Here is an 18126-nt window from a genome sequence, read left to right on the forward strand (position 1 = left end):
AAAATATTAAATAATAATTTACAACGGTCTCCCACATTAACTAATTAGTCGCGTTATATAAAATGTCAAATTATAACCATCGTTAGCACGCATCTGAAAAATGTTCGTGAAAAGTTACGGTTTCGTCCTAACGAATTCCTCAGTGCATCACTTGCCGTCGAGCAGTGCTGGCGCGTCACACGCGAGCGCTCCTTTCGCAGTTTATAAATAAAACACCTAAATAATAGTAGTTCATAATATTATAATATAATATATTGTAAATAATAAATTTAACATATTTATCTATAATATATATTTTTAATAATAAAAAAGAATCAACATATCACCTGTAAATAAATACGCGAATCAATAAAAATAATTATTTAATTATTAATGATTAATAAAAAGTAGTGTGTTTTGTTACCGAAAAAAAATATTTTGAAATTAAATAAATGAATTTTATTAATAATACATAGTGTACAAAGTTATATTTATATAATGATATTAAATTTTTAAAAGATAAAAAAATGTTTGTGAATACGCTGAAGCAGATTAATTAAGAATCAGGTAGGATTTTTCGTATATATATTTGATTTAATGGTAATAAGCGACTTCCTTTTATAGGAAGGACTCGAATACGTATATAATGGAATAAACCGGAAGGATATTTTCTGAACGGAAACAATATAACGATGTAATACCGCGATAAACTGCTTATTTTTTGTGTTTGTTGCGAGCCGTAAAAGATAGGCTTTCATTTATGATGAATGAGTGTAAGAGATTTTCGATAAGAGGCTATTTATTACACTGTTAATGTGGGATTTAACTCTTTGCTTAAGTTAATTTAAATCAGTATTTGCTCATATATACATATATACTAATTAGTTACACGTCTGATTTTAATATGATCATATACTATATAAATTGTTCTTTAATAATATAATATATGTATAGTGAAATATGTATTCATGAGCACGCACTAAGGAATACAATGGTAACAAAAAAAGCGAAGGCGTCGATTTAGAGGAAAAAGGCAACAAAAAAATCAAATCGTCAAAGTCGTTTAGCAAAAGCCAGATGTTAGGACATATAAGATTTATTCTATTGTGTCAACCTAGTTATGAAAGGAGTTGATATAATTTATAAATTGCTGGCATCTTGAGAATGACAGGATGACTTGATTACAAAACACTTTGTAGTAATTCAATGGTAAAGTGACATGTCACACCGAAATCATAAAAACGTCTCTAATATAAATAAAATATGTATTAGAGCTAAAAAATTGTTTGAATAGACGTATATTTATTTAATAATTTTGAAAAAAATATTAAAAGACAAATATATTGCATTTGTTTGATCAATAGATATAAAATTCATTTGTTTGTTATTCATATCTTTGTTTTAATTTAAATTCAATTTTTATTTAATATTTAATATAAATTTGATAACTGTTCAAATATCAATATAAAAATTTGAGTTTTGTATAAATATTTATTTCTTACATAAATGTATATAGATACTAAACTTAGATATTTCAGCGAGCAAATAAAGAGTGAAAAAAAATGTTTTACATACATACATATACATAGTATATTACACATTCTAAAAAACATATTTTCTATTATTCTGATTGATAGGTTTTCTTTAAAATGTAAAAGCAGTTTTTATTTCCGGTGGCAACGATTCATATTAATTTATTTTTAGATTTTTATAAGTAGATTTTTAATAAATTCATATTGCTTTTAACATAACAATGAAGTATGTGAGTTTGTATCAAATCAATAATTTATTATATTAGATTTTATAATTTATAAGTAATTATTATATTATTCAAAGTATCTAATCATTTTATTTAAATAATCAAACTTTTAAATTCACGTTTTAAAATTTATTTTTAACATCTTTGCATTTTAAAATAAAATATATGTATTTGAGAATATTTTAATATTGAGCAGTTATAAATTTATTATTTAGGAGATTTTTTTAAATTACTTCAAGTCCTTAATAAATTTATAAATGTATTTAAAGCCAATTTGGCGTTATATGAATATTTTAGTAAATATATTTAAATGTCATATTTACGTAATTTATGTATAAATTTTAAAAACATATATTTATTATTATCGTGTTATAAAACTTAAAAATAAATTACCGTGCTTTTAAATTGTCAACCTAATTGAATGTACAAATGAAATGGTTACTTATAGATTCATATTCTTATATTCTTTAACAGAAAAAAATTCACAAGTCCATTTACGTTAACATTTTTTTTTATAATAGGTCAGCGGAAACAATGGTGGAATTACTCATTGTGCAGTGAATTTCTTCCTGATACATAACCTAAAGGTTAGTAAGCTAATTTACACTTATAATATATAGTAAATATGTTTCGTACATGTCACAAATTCATAAGGATTATAAAGTCATTATTTTATTTAGTAAATACATATTGCTTATAAAATTAGGAATTAAAAAACTAGCGTTCTTATAAAAATAAATAAAATATACACTGAAACCGAAACTAATATTTTTTTTAGTAATGTGTAGCTTAAAAAAATATATGAACATTAACAATCCATGTTATATAAAGGCAAATGAAAAATAGCAGGGTTTAAAACTAGGCCGGCGATAAATTACTTTACGATTAAACTTTGATAATATCTATATTCGAGGATAGAGTAATATACATCCACTTGATAGGTATTTATGGACAGATTTAAAAGTTTCTGATCTGAGTATATTTTTAAATCTTTAAGAAAAATAATTTACCATAGTTTTGACTTATGTTTCTAAAACCCACCTTGTTGTTAAATTTTGTAATGTAATAAAAAAATGTGGTATTTAAAATTTATATTGATTGTTTATCAAAATTCATGTGAGAAAGTAAATAAGTTATTGAATTGAGTCCTAATATATTGTTTCAGTTGTTTCAATGGGGTAATTTATCTTTCCTTAATATTATAGTAATAGAAAAAGCTTTGTTACATAAATTTACCTGTTTCTGGTTCTGAACTTAATAAATAAGTTTAGATTTTATTTCGTATTGACTTTCATTTTCAGACAAATGTGAGACTTATAAGAACTATAAATTCGGACATTTATAGCTAATATTTATTTAGTCTTCAAACGTTGATTACACAATAGCTATTCCTCTTCAAAAGCTATTGTATATTAAGTCAATATAATTTTTGCCACCGATCGCTTCTCAAGTTTGAACAATATTACCGAAAGTCAGATTTGGTTATTGATTACAATACGTTTACAAAATATATTTTATATTTTCTAATAAATATAGGGAAAGTAAAATAATATATGGTAACACATTATGCCTACTTATAAATAGTTTTAACTAGAATTAGATTACCAGACGTCCCGCATAACACAAAACATTATTAGTGATATTCCGCATTATTGTTTATCCAGGATTTTAATCTATTTATATTTATTTTAGTACAAATTTAATGTTTTACTTAAAATACAATGTATAAATTTATTTTTTGTACATGTATAATCTTAGTGAAAACAATATTTTTAAAAGTTAAGTGTGTAAAAAAATTACTACTCTTACTCACTTATTAAATTATACTTGTTTGATTTGAGAAAAATGGCTAAAAATCAAAAATGTCAACCATAGCTCAAATATTCAAATTAAAAAGTGGCATTAGTACCAAAAACAAACTCTTATGGTGTAAAAGTCCAACATGTATGATAGTTACTTCAGTACCAAAGGCGTGATTCTAAATTAGTGCTAGGAAAGGATTACCATAAATTATCATATTTGCCACAAAAAGCTCTATTTGCAAATTAGTAGTTTAGAGTCCTTAAATATTTTTTGCAACAGTGTTCATATATATATATTTTTCATGATATATAAACATAAAAAATAATTACTATTGCTTAGATTCATTTCGGCAACACACATTAAGTGACGAACCACCGTCAGAGAAGCTTAATGATCTTCATTCGGGTGATTATTGCTATGATACCTGTGAGTCTCTGGAGAAAATTAAAGTGCCAATAGAGTTATTCGCTCTTTTTTATAATTTATGTGAACCATTTGAGTCAAGTAATTTTTGAGTTTGGTGTAAAAAATTTAATTTAAATTTCAACCGATAGTATAAGTTAGCAACTAATATCTAAAAGACCTCTAATTATATATGGACCGACCTTAGTGTTATTTTTTAATTTTTCAAGTATTTGGAAAATCAGAATTACAAAATACATAATTTAATTAAAATCGTTCATAGTGACATCTATTGATTGTAACCTGTAATATATTTTATTTTTACGAATTTGATTTGGTCTGATGTCTCATTTTGTAGTCATTAATTGTGTTTGCCTCGTTGCGTTGGGCTAACCCAACAGAAAATTCAGAATAAATTGCATCAATATATATTAAAATTATAATTTAGGTTAGGTACCTAATAATATATTATTATCAGTTTAAAAATTATAAATAGATCTTGTCTTTATTTTATTAATAAAAATTATAGCCTCTAAGAAAAAAATGTAATTTTTCGTTGCGTGGACAATTAAGATCTGGCTTTTTGTTTTAATTAACTTACAGTAGTTTTTTATAATGAGCATTAAATATTTTGGTGTGCAATTAAATTTACAGAGCGTTTTTTATGACTAAAATTTTGTAACACCTCGGCGTTTATATTACCGATATAACTTTGTATAGGAGAGGTGGAGCACTAATTATTTGTATCTCTGCTTTAAATCTGCTTAGTAATCATTACTTATGTTACGATAAAAGTTTTTTGAAGAAAAATGGTAACTTTTCTCAACATTTAAATAATACTGCATAATTTCTTTATTTGTTGCTAAGTGTTCAATGATATTTTTTAATTAAAAGTATTCCGGTAATAATACTTGGCTGCGCGTATAATTTTTTTTTATAAAAAAAAGTAGATTATTTTTTTTATGTTATTTTTAGGTTGTTCAAAATTCCAAAGTATTTAAATATTTCACTTATTATTTATTAAAAATAATTGCATTGAAAAATTTAAAAGATTTTTTGCGTACAATCAAATAGACTTTGGTTTTTTTTAAATTAAAATAGAAAGTTTTAAGGAACAAAGTAAAATCATCGCTGCGTCACTAGATAAATTAAAATTATCCGATGATTTATTTTAAACGTAAGAAATATCTCGGTGCGCGGCATGGTCAAAATATAATAAAAATATTTTCTTTTTAGAAAATATCTTAACCACTGGTTTTAAGAATATGTAGTTAGATTTTTTACTGTATTTTGGAATATTTTAATAATTTTTAAAATTTGCCATTTTTTGATATAAGCCGACTTTACATATCATTTGATTATGTAAATATCTCCATAAATTTTTAATTAAATAAAAAAAAGATTTTTTTTTTATTTAATGTTACATATTTGTTATTTTCATGTATACCTAAAATTATTCTAAGAAAAATAAGGTAGCATTTAGCCTATACAGTCTTTTAATTTAAAAAAAATAAGCCCCTGGTTTAGTGCTAAAGATAGCTTGGCGACGATCGCATGAAGGTCAGTTACTCGAAAACACTCGTTTAACCCTTTAAACGGCAGCGATTTTTTAATGAGTCTTCTGTTATTTCCCTTCATGCGTCTGTATCTTTTATATTAAATAAGCTAGTACAAAAATCTTTAATAATTATTACAAAATATTTTTTAAATAATTCGTTAACATGTTTTAAAAATTAATTTGTTTTAAAAAAATAATCGTTAAATGACGCATCGGTGAGTCGCTGGCACTTAAGTGACAGATTTAAATATATAAATTAATCATATTTCTTATGCAGCTTCTAGTTTATAGCACCAATATTACAACAATTGTAAGCTTACAACAAACCATAATTATTGTATAATTGTATTTTTTAAATTTAAAATTAATATTTTTTATATGTATACCGAGTTTACATCACCATTGTTTTTGAAATGTAAAAGATAGGTTGAATATAAAGCGTATAATATTCTTTGACGCTGATAAATACCGCGCGACATTTTAAAATGCCCGAAATTGTCAAGATTTTGAGGTAAAAAAATAGAATTTCTCTCTACGCGGTTAATTTCTTACATTAAAATTGCTAGCTTCAAGGAAATCTTTTTTGTTGAATTTCACGCAACACATTAAATGATTATCTTTATACTTGAGAAAAATAAAGTTAATCGCTTAATTCTATATGTGCTCTTATTTAGGCCGTAAAATAATAAAAATATATACTCAAGGTTATTTAAATTATCAATTAAACTGATATTAATTTAGTTAGGCGACTATTTAAATATAATTGTAGCATATTAGTGATACTACGACAATACTTATTTTCTAAGTAAAACATATCTTATTTAAAAAAACTAGTAACTTTTTATTTTAATATACTTATTCGTATATACAGTAGTATACATTTTATCTGATCATCGCGGAATTAATTACAGTTTATTCTCCAACAAAGCACTCGAAGATGTTTCCGACTTTACGGCGGATTTTATCCGAGCAAACAATAGCCTTATAGGGTTTTCCGCCGACACGTTTTTCCTGCGCCTTTATTCGTTCAATTTCGGCCGCCGAAATATCTGCGCAGTCATTTGTGTTTACCGAAACGACCAATAACTCATCAGAGGATAAAATATCGAGTAATGAGATTGGCCGAGAATTACAAACGCCCCATTCTTCCCGTTTAATTCCACTTCTCGCAGTGCTTTGTCGAGGCAAGAATGCAAAATTTTCACCTAACTAATCACCGCGTTTTTGCCGAACGCTCGCAAAATTCACCCCCAACCCTCGTAATTAAGAGCTCCGAAAGAGATTTTATTAAGCGGAATCGCACGTGACAAAGGTCCGCCGTTAACCCATCGATGGAATCAAAAATTATCCTGGTACTTCGTTTGGAAATTGGCGTTGGCGTAGAGAGTTCTTCAGAGCGGGAACAACTCACTTGTTAAGAAAGTGAGGGGAAGTTTAACTTCTCTGCATACCAATCGACTTTTTCGCATATTAGTTGAGTAAACACAACATTAGAAATGCCACGAGTTGCCTTGATAAAGTTTCGGTAGTATTATATAAAGATGTTTTTTACGAGTAAAACTTCGTAAATTAAATATGCTAATTGTATTAATCAAATATTTGTTTTGTACCACACAAAGGTTCCTATTAGTCGTCCCATTGAAAATTGTACTAATTCATCTGCCTTCACGAATTGTTGAAAGTTTATTTTGACGAGTTTTCATTGTGTTTTAACATAATATCAATCTGCCTGTCCTATATTATATCAAGTCCTGCTAAATTCATTTCAAAGTTAAAGTAACATAAATTAATTAATCTCAGATAAGTTGTATTGTTTTAAGCAATTTACCTTAATTTTAAATTAATTAAATAAAAAAGTATGCAATACTAACATATGTGACGTTTAGGATAAATAACGAACATTTCACTTTATTTAAAGTAAAATAGAATTAATCAATAAATATCAACTAATTTTTATCAGAAATTATTACGTCATACGTTTATTTAATAATCATTAATTTATGTATGTATCTAGCAGGGGCGTATATTCAGGGTGTGCTAGGTGTGCGGCGCACACCCACAAAACCATCTAAAATATAAATTTAGAAATTTAGAAAACTTAGGGCATAAAGCGACATCATTTTGCATACATCAGTGCAAAATGATGTCGCTTTATGCGACATCAGTGGTATGCAAAATTATAAAATTTTAATATGCAGTGTATAGTATGCATTGGTATTTGTCATTCGCTCTGAACGTTTTCGCGCGAGCAATCGGCTTGTAATAATATATGTCGCGCGCCGACCTTAAAAGCGGCCGCTGACTAAAGTAAATTGTTCGGAGATTTAACGGCTGAAGTCGATCTGTCGGCTGGCAGCGCTCAGTAGTAATATTGGTCTCGAATTTGGTGCACGTACTTCAAAAACTCTTGCGTCCGTCGCTGCTTTTTTATTACATTATATCACAATAACAGGTCACTCATTTTTTATATTTTGGCGTAAAATAGTTTATTATCTTATTTACATATGATTGATATATAATTTTTTATTCTAGATTATATTTTTTTATTTACCCCAATAATGATGAAGAATACTGTTGAAGATATTTTGAATAATCCATTTTCAAAAAGAAGTTATGAAATTAAATTGAAGATAATCAAAATTGGCAAACCACGTCCACCTCTTCCCAGTTTATTTATGAAGCATAAAGACAATAAATGTGAATATACATGACTTTTTCATTTTCATCATATGAACGAACTGAGTGGTTAGCAGGCTGCGAACTTCGATCTAGATTGTTCTGTTGGCCATGTTTATTGTTTTCCAAAGAAAGAAGCGTGTGGAATAAAGGTAGATTTGCTGACCTTAGTCATCTGATAACGGCACTGAAAAACACAAAAGAGCGCAGTCACACGTTCTCTCAAAATGTTTGGAAAACAACGAATTGAAGTCATGATTGACGCTCAACGTAAAGCTAATATAAGTCAACATAATGAACAAGTTAATAAAAATAGAGAAATATTAAAACGAATGATTGACGCAGTAGTATATCTAAGAAAACAAGAACAACCTTTTCATTCCGCTTTGTGCCTTCGCGGTGTACGGACGCACCTCGTGCTCTGTGCGTAGACCGCGCTGCTGTACACACTCGGACCTGCCAGCTGCGCCGCTGAACAATTTTGCTCACTGCCTACCAAACAACAGCGCCATGAAAAAGGCGCAGACGCGTAAGCGTTCTGTGGGGACGATTAAGGCGTTCCTTAACCCCAGTCAAGATTCGGAATGGCAACTTCCGAAAAAAACTGCCAGACCATCCACTGAGTCCAGGAGCCCCGGACCAACCCCGAGCCAAAACAGGTTCGAAAAGCTTCCCGAGGTATTAGGAAGCAAATCAAGCAGAGTTCCGCCTGTGATTATGGAGATCACGGGCTCACATCTTCAAACGACGGACCTTATTAAATCCGTCACCAAATCCAGCAACTTCACGTTGCGTTACACTGGAAAGGGCAACGTGTCCGTCCAGTGTTCTTCGCTCGAGCAACGAGCCTTACTAATGGAAGGATTGAGGGGGCATCGCCCATTTCATACCTTCACCACTGACGAGGACAAGACAGTAAAGTCTGTCCTGAAAGGACTACCAGAAGTTCCAACTCAAGACATAGCTGCTGACCTCCAAAGGCAAGGACTCAATGTCGTCAAAGTGACGACAATGAAGACAAAGACGGAGGTACTGGGAGGTTCTCGCCTCTACCTGGTTCAGTTCTCTTCGGATACCAAGACAGCTGCAATCAAAAACATCCGGTACGTTTGTTTCGCCAAGGCCATTCTGGAAAGGTATAAGCGTAACAATGGACATTTAACCCAATGTTTCAGATGTCAGCTTTATGGACACGCAGCCAAAAACTGCCACCGAACCCCACGATGCGTCAAATGTACCGGCAGTCACGCAACCGCTGACTGCTCGAAAACGGATCGTGAGACACCAGCGAAATGCATCGGATGCGAAGGAGATCATCCGGCCAACTTCAAGGACTGCCCTCGCAGGAAGGAGTATCTCGTCCAGACTCAGAGGAGACATCAAAGGCCAGCTACCGTCGCGGCTGTCGCCCCGGCTGCACCTGGACCGACATTTAACTTAGTTCAGGAGCATTTTCCCGCACTCCGACCATCCCAACCGGCTAAGAACTTCTCAGCTGCGGCCGCTAATCTCAAACAGGCTCAAAAATCACAACCAGAGCCGACAGCAGCACCAAACACCGGCGCAGAGGATGCCCCCATGTCGTCCTCGGATCTACGGAAGATGCTCCTCGTACTTCAGGAGATTCGGGTCAAAGCTGGCAAGTGTGCGAGCAAAATGGAGATAGCCATCATGATGGTAGAGTACCTTGATGTCCTCTTCTAAGAAGAAATTGAATTTGCTGACGTGGAATTCACGTGGAATTCGACACAAAACTGGCGAGCTGGAGCTATTGATCAGTGAGTATAAAATTGACATTGTCATAGTTACCGAGACGTATCTTAAACCTCACGTTAAAATATCTTTGCCGAACTTTGTTTGCCTCCGGAGAGACCGACTCTCAAGGCCAGGTGGCGGGGTTGCGATTTTTATTAAAAAATCTATAAAACACGCGCGTATAAATCCCGACGTAATTAACTTAGAATCTGTCGCGATCCAAATTAATAATAATAATAAAATCATCACAATTGCTGCCGCATACAACTCACCCGGAGACGAATTGTTGCAGAGTGATCTAGATGCTGTGCTTGGACTTGGAAGCTCTGTTATATTAAGCGGAGATTTCAACGCCAGGCACTCGCACTGGAATTGTTCTAGTACCAATCGATCCGGTACCATGCTCTTTAACTACTTGCACGATACTGACACGGATATTCACTTTCCAAATTCACACACACACTATCCTTTTAATAACATGTCTCCATCAACTCTTGATTTCGCATTAGTCAAAGGTTTTACGCCAATTTCGGGGATGCACTGCATCCAAGCTCTATCTTCGGATCATCTTCCTGTGTTTTTTGCTCTGGAAGGCGATGTTGAGGTCATCCCTGAAATATTTTTTGACTACGGAAGAGCTGACTGGAAAGGTTTTAGAAGTTTCATTGAATGTCGTCTACACGGCGCTCCACAGATATACACTTTACAAAACACCAGGCAAATTGACGATGATATTAATTTTTTTACAAATTTAATCGAGCAGGGTAAACTATCATTTATACCGACGCGTAAAAATATACCAAATAAAGTAAAATTAACTCCAGAAATTATCGAATATATAAAAATCAAAAACAGAATTAAAAAGCAATGGCAAAAAAATAGATCACCCCAGCTTAAAACTTTATTAAATAAATTAACCAGTGATATCCGCGTAAAAATCCAAATAATTAAAAATGATTCATGGTCGCGTAAACTGAAAAAACTAAATCCAGCAGATAACTCATTATGGAAAATCGCTAAATCAATCAAAAATAAATATTCAGACATTCCGCCGTTAAAAAATGGAGACGACATAGTAACCTCGAACATACAAAAAACTGAGGTATTAGCTAATGCATTCGCTACATCCTATGTGCTAACGCAAAATTATACGCATCTAAAAACCCAGAGTAAAGTTGATCGTTCAATTCAAAGACTTGATAAAACTAGAATAGATAAGAAAACTATTAACGAAATTACCCCGTTCGAAATTTATAACATTGCAAAATCACTTAAAAATAATAAAGCTCCGGGAATTGACCGATTAGATAACATCTTAATAAAAAACTTTCCATTTAAATGCTTTCATTTTCTAACTAACATATTTAACTTTTGCTTATCTATTGGGTATTTTCCAGGTATTTGGAAAGTTGCAAAAATAATTCCGATAAAAAAACCCGGTAAAGCTGATAGCATCCCATTAAATTACCGACCGATTAGCTTACTACCGTCCCTAAGTAAATTATTTGAAAAGATTATCTTATCACGTTTAAAAGAGTGTCTAAATAGTAAAATCATTGACGAACAATTTGGCTTCCGCGAAGGACACTCAACAACGCATCAACTTAATAGACTCACGGAGCACATTTCTGCGAATTTTAACAGGAAAAAAAGCACAGGATTTTTAATGTTAGACGTAGAGAAGGCATTTGATACTGTGTGGCATGAAGGGCTAGTATACAAACTAGATAAGTACAAAACCCCACACTATCTGATACAAATTATCCGATCATACCTCCAAGATCGAAGCTATGTCGTCTCCTTAAATAACGATAATTCGACACCGCGTAAAATACCAGCCGGGGTTCCTCAGGGGAGCATACTTGGGCCGTATCTTTATATAATATATACAAACGATATTCCAATTTTAAAAAACACCAGTCTCTCTATTTACGCGGACGATACGGCCGTTTTAACTAGTTCATATGGTCTTAAACCAATAGCAACAAAACTACAAAAATCTTTGCATAACTTAAATAAACATTTAAAAAAGTGGAAAATAAAAATAAACGATGATAAAACTGAGGCAATCATTTTTACGATGCGCCGGCAACCGTTGCCTCCGCCTTTAAAAACCGAGCAGGGCAAAAACATTGAATGGAAAACGAGTGTTAGGTATCTGGGTCTTCACTTAGATTCTAAATTAAAATATACAAAGCATATAAAAGAAGTACGGTCTAAAGGGCTTGCCGCCATTTCAGCTCTGAGACCCATTTTTAACAGAAAAAGCGCGTTGACGATTAAAAACAAAATTTTATTATATAAACAATTAATACGACCGATATTAACATACGCTTGCCCAGTGTGGAGTAATACGTGTAAAAATAATTTTAATAAGTTACAAGTAATTCAAAATAAAGCTGTAAAAATAATTTATAACACCCCATATTATACTAATTTAAAGAAACTCCACACTCGATATTCTATACCTACAATTAAAAATCACATTATTACTAATACGATAAATTATTACAAAAATATCTCGCGTGAACATAATAATAAATTAATTGCAAAAATTGGTAACTATGACAAAGTCACACTAAATTTCAAGTATAAACATAAAATGCCTAAGCACATAATGCTTTGATAGCAAATCTGTAACCACGACTTCAATAGCCCCAGTTCGTAAGTGTTATTTTTAATTATGTATCTTATATTTTATTTATTTTATTTTCTTTTTCTTATTGTATAAAGGTTTTAGTATTTTCTCCTTAAATTTTACTTATTAAATATTGCATATTGTTGCCTCTATTTTTGTTTAAACTATTGTAATTTCGCTTGTAAACATGATAATGGCTAAAAGCCAGAAACATGTAATTTATAACTTGTATAAAACTAAATTATTTTTGAAATAAACATTTAAAAAAAAAAAAAAAAAAAAAGAACAACCTTTTCGATGCCACGATGATTCCTGTAATTCACTAAACACAGGAAATTACCTTGAATTTTTAAATGCACTTCGAGAATACGATTCTGTTTTGGATACTCATTTAAATACTGCAACGGTGTTTCGTGGTACTTCCCCATCCATACAGAATGACATAATTGAAGCAATTGGTGATGTTATTAAAGATCATATTAAGGAAGAAGTAAATTCAGAAAATTTTGTCGCTATTATTCTTGACGAAACTTCAGATATAATGACGAGCTCACAGCTCTCAACAGTTTTGAGTTTTGTTTATGAAGGTAAAGTTTACGAGCGGTTTATTGGCTTTACAGACGTTAGCTCTGATAAAACAGCCGATGGCTTATTTTGCCACGTTGTAAATATAATTGAAGAATTTAAAATTCAAGAAAAATTAGTTGGACAGACTTATGATGGGGCGAGTGTAATGAGTGGGCATATTAATGGTTTGCAAGCCAAAGTACTTGAAGTTTATCCATTGGCCATTTTTACACACTGCTATGCTCATATGTTAAATTTAACATTACAACAAGGTCTTTCCAATATAAAAGTGTGCAAATCATTCTTTCAAACTTTAAATGGATTGTCTGCATTCTTTTCGAAATCTTCCAAACGAATAAATGCTTTACAAGAGTTTGTAGCTAGAAGACTTCCTTCTGTTACACCTACAAGATGGAATTATACATCACGGTTAAGTAACACAGTGCAGAAATACAGAAATGAATTTACGGACTTTTTTCGAGACGTCGTGAAAAATAGTGAACTATGGGACCCCGACACTGTAATAAAAGCACGAGGTTTTCTTAGCTTCTTGGAAGATTTTGAAACAAGAAAACTTCTCCACATATTTTCAAACCTTTTTGGAAAAACTGATGTGTTATACAACATTTTACAATCCAAATCTTTTGACATATTATATTGCTGTAAGAAAGTTACCGAAATTTTGCAACAACTCAGACATGAACAGGAAAATAATTATGAAACATTATGGGATTCTTATGTAACGGAAGAAAATTATTCAAGACTGAGTAATGATTTGCTTGTTGAAGAAAAGCACGCGTTTAGCCAACTATTTAATACAATAGTTGATAATATATGTAAGCAAATTGAATACCGTTTTTCTTCATTGTCCAAATTGGAATTTTTTCACCTACTGAAGAAAGAAAAATATGAGCAATATAAAGGAAAATTTCCAAATGAATTACTTACCAAACTGCAACAATTCTATGGAACATTATTAGATTATATAAGTTTAAAAAATAAGCTTGCTGTTCTTTATCATTTACCTGAAATTGCAGAGAAATCTGTTCATGAGCTTGTACAATTTATGAACACAAATAATCTTGAGTCAGGTTTTCAGGAAATAGATAAATTAGGCAAACTAATATTAACTCTTCCAAGCAGTACTGCTTTAGCAGAACGGTCATTTTCTGCTCTGAAAGGAATTAATAATTGTTATCGAAGTACCCAAGGCCAAGAAATGCAATGTTTATGTTTAAATAAGTTTATGTTTACTTCTTTATTTATATATGGGAAAAGGCTCGGCTAATAAAAATGAAAAAATGTACGTTTTTTTATTTTTTATAGCACACCCAATATTAACACCCACCGAACGCCACTGGTATCTAGTAATATAGTTTTCCATAAAATTATTTTATGATAATTTTTAACTATTTTTATCTAACTAATATATTTATTCATCCAATATATTAGTCATAAATTTTGTATTAAAAATCTTTATATTTATATATTTTTAAATAAGCAATTTTATTCTTTATAGATTTAAACCATATTTCTCAGAACATAAAAAATGTAGTTTGGTATGAATTAATTGTATGCTGTACAAACTGTAAAGTAACAATTTGCATTTTATTACCAATCAAGAGCTTAAAACGTAAAAAATAAAAGCGAAAAATGTTAAAATTCTTTGAAAACCATTTAAATAACTTTATATCAAATTTATTGAAAACTTCACAATCACGTAATTAAATCTTAAGTAGACCTAGTTGCGTAATTGTATAGTTCATGGTTAAATTTAAAGTTTGTATTAATGAATGAATTTCGCTACAACATTATAATGGTAAACAATAACGTAAGTGGGTTCAAATCCCACATGAGACTTGATTGTTTACAATATATATTGTATACAAGAGATTTGCCTTATTATTATTAATAATAGTTAATATTATAATTTCGATCTATTGAAGCCAAGGTGCTTAAAGCATAAATTTAAGATATTAAATAAAATACATAATCGTCACAACATATGTAATTCACAAACATAATATTCCTGTTATTATTATATTATTTATGTAATATTCATATTTTAGGCTATTTGCCAGATAACATTTTCTTTGATTAACCGTGTATACTTTATCTGGTATACCACATGAAATTTTACTGTCAAATTAAATTCTGCAAAATATACAATTATTTTTATTAGAAGCTGCATAAACATCATAACATAAACCAGATATATTTTATTATATTCTTAAACTTTAAAGCTCGATGATTGATTGCGTATAATATAAAATAAACACAAAGCAGCCCTAAGCATGTAACATGACGTTGCATTTTCAACATTCGCATTAGTAAAAATGTGTCTGAAAACAGAAAATTATTCGTACTCGGAAGAGCTATTGTGTTGGTAGAAAAAATCCTGGGAAATGGTTAATGAATATAGAAAAAATAGGCTTTCTAATTCCTGCAAGTAATCAATGATCAGTTTGATTTATTAGCGTACAATAGAAATAAAAGAACAGCAGCTAGAATTCTATCGAATTATTTTTTATTTATATTTTCACTATTAATAATAAAAATATAATAATTAGTTGATATTTCAATTTCGACACCATTGTGACGAAATTTGTGGTTACAAGTGAACCACAAAATTGCTTTTAATTGAACGATATGATGTAATGCGAATGCTATATAGTTTTAATTGCAGACCAATTAGTAGCTGCTATTATAGTGAAATAGGATATATTTCCTCGTTAACACACAAAACCCAAAATAGAATTGTTTTAGAGTCAGACATGCTAATCATGGATAAGTTGAATAATTAATTCTGAATGAATTGTTACCTCTTTAGATGTTAGCGTTGATGGTTTAAATCTAATCCGAGTCGACGACAACCGAATAGACCTATATATGACGTTTAGCTTTAACTGCATTTAAGTGCCTCACAATAACATAAAGATAGTCTTTAATAATTTATATCCTCTTCTTTGTTGCATATTATCTGCTCTTAAACAGATTAAACAATTAATAGGTCAAGACGTTAAAGTTATTTTTAACTAAGAGTTACCAAAGTCACTAAATCATAAACCTGAAAAAGAATTACAATTATTTATTACTATAAGTCAGTTCAAACTTGCACTCATATAAACACATGGTATGTGTCGTTATTGCTCTTAAATTTATATCGTATGATGGAGATCGGAATTAATGTTTTTGTATGATTTTAATTTCGATTGATTTGGTTTTTCTAGATTTTTCTGAACTCACGCATGAATCTCGTAATTAATATTTAAAATAAAATTGAACTAGGCCACGCATAGTGATATAATATATTATATTGATCGTAAGCTAAAAATAATGGTAATGAATAATAAAATAAATGCCAGACTGATGTCTCACTACTTACGTAGTAGTTGTTAATTATGATTACTTCGTTGTATTATTGCTAAAAAAGATTTACAATACAAAAATTATAATCAATGTAATATAATTCTTTATAGTGACAATGAGTGATGACTAGAAAACTTTTTATAGCTATAACCAAAAATATATTGAGAATATGTATAGTTTTTACAAGAAAGGCATCCTTGACGTAACGGTAAAGAATAAGGGACGTGATCGCGACTCTTAACCCTTATTTTTTTAGTCGTAACCTTTGTGATTCCATTATTGTCTAGTTTATCCTCGTTGATGAATAATCACTTTTGTTCAGAGTAATTAATACGAGTTTCAAGAATAAGATCCCCACAAATTAGGGCATCTGTGTGGTCCCCACAATATTTATGTAAAAAAAACTACTTCACGAAAGCTTCACTTTCAACGCAAAAAACTTTTTCTAAAAAAACATTCTTTTAACTTGGACTTGCAATAAAAATATATAAAAGCGATCGGGCTGCTCAATGAGTATTGCAATAACATTGTTTTAACATAAATCTCCTACATTTTTCTCAATTTTACATCTCTAAAAACATCAATTGAATATACACAATGTTCCAAGTTTATTTTAGCTTCATCACAAAATGATACACATTTCTCAGATGCATGACGTCTCAATCAATATTAGATACATATGTAATATATAATTTTAATATATTTACTGTTTTAAAAAAAATATATATATTAAATATACAGATTCTAAAATTATTGATGTATTGGAAGTTGACATAATTTCTATACTTGCTATTATAAAGATATCGACTATTTTGTGTAATATTTTTTTTATATTAAGCCAAATCAAAGGCAATAGAAAGACAAATAAAAATAATTAAATATCAGTTAATTCCAGTCTAGTTTTTATTTAATAAAGTAAATCTTTACATATGTATGTTAGATTCATAAAAATTATATAGATTCTGAATATATAGTGAATATATTTAACTTGCATTATTAAAACGTCTAAAAATGATTCAGTACCAAACATATTTTACTGCAGTGTGCATAATTTCAGTAAACATAAAGCCGTCAGATTTTAATCAATGTAATCAAACGCCATTGTAGATATCAAATGTATTATACTAGTAGCTACTTTTATTGCTACTTCTACTCAAATTGAAGCATCGCGTGATTTCAGCAACGGATGATGATCTACTTTGACATTTTTCCACACTCAATAACGATTTTTTCGCTCTAACAATGAAGCATCTACTAGATGCCTTAATTAAATTAACATAATTAATCGTATGTTCATAAATACATTATTAGTAACCGTTACATTTAATTATGGTAATATTTGATTTTAATTATAATTATATGCGTGCATGAGTACCATAACTGATACTGTCTATTTTAGATTTAAAATATTTAATAATAAAAAGAAATATATGTATAGTACATATATTGATACAAAATGGCTTAGGTTTGATTTTTTATTTTGGATTGGTACTAAATAGTTTTTAACACAACTATCCTAAACTAGCAGTAAAGCGTTTTATTTAATGTAAAGCACAAGGTTATTTAATAATTAAAATATTAATAAAAGTGCAAAAGAAATGTACGACGTATAATTTGTGT

At 30.0% G+C, this 18126-nt stretch overlaps 3 protein-coding genes across 5 annotated transcripts in view; 2 read left to right on the forward strand and 1 right to left on the reverse strand.

The window, feature by feature from the left end:
* The window catches only part of LOC148228059 (uncharacterized), a 339858-nt gene that overhangs the window by 128998 nt on the left and 192734 nt on the right, over positions 1 to 18126 (reverse strand). The gene's annotated exons all lie outside the window — the stretch shown is intronic.
* LOC148228061 (tachykinin-like peptides receptor 99D) overlaps positions 169 to 18126 on the forward strand; it is a 267821-nt gene continuing 249863 nt past the window's right edge. Inside the window, exons 1-2 of the mRNA XM_088200999.1 lie at positions 169 to 546; positions 2260 to 2325. The gene's annotated coding sequence lies outside the window, so the exon portion shown is untranslated. The remainder of the gene's footprint in view (positions 547 to 2259; positions 2326 to 18126) is intronic.
* Positions 8564 to 10784, forward strand: LOC148228062 (uncharacterized). Its single transcript, XM_088199617.1, has 2 exons — positions 8564 to 9280; positions 9353 to 10784. The coding sequence occupies exons 1-2, from the start codon at positions 8688 to 8690 to the stop codon at positions 9879 to 9881; spliced, it is 1122 nt and encodes a 373-aa protein (XP_088055743.1). The 5' UTR covers positions 8564 to 8687; the 3' UTR covers positions 9882 to 10784.

Source organism: Plectrocnemia conspersa, unplaced genomic scaffold (genome assembly GCF_051122295.1).
Source record: "Plectrocnemia conspersa isolate PC_06_02 unplaced genomic scaffold, ASM5112229v1 ptg000012l, whole genome shotgun sequence".
Classification (NCBI taxonomy): Eukaryota; Metazoa; Arthropoda; class Insecta; order Trichoptera; family Polycentropodidae; genus Plectrocnemia; species Plectrocnemia conspersa.

What these genes read in the sequence shown, in the direction of transcription:
- LOC148228062 (XM_088199617.1), top strand. Translation starts at nt 8,688, where the DNA reads ATGAAAAAGGCGCAGACGCGTAAGCGTTCTGTGGGGACGATTAAGGCG. An exon ending in GCTGCAATCAAAAACATCCG is followed by an intron (nt 9,281 to 9,352) that starts GTACGTTTGTTT and finishes CCAATGTTTCAG; the next exon opens with ATGTCAGCTTTATGGACACG.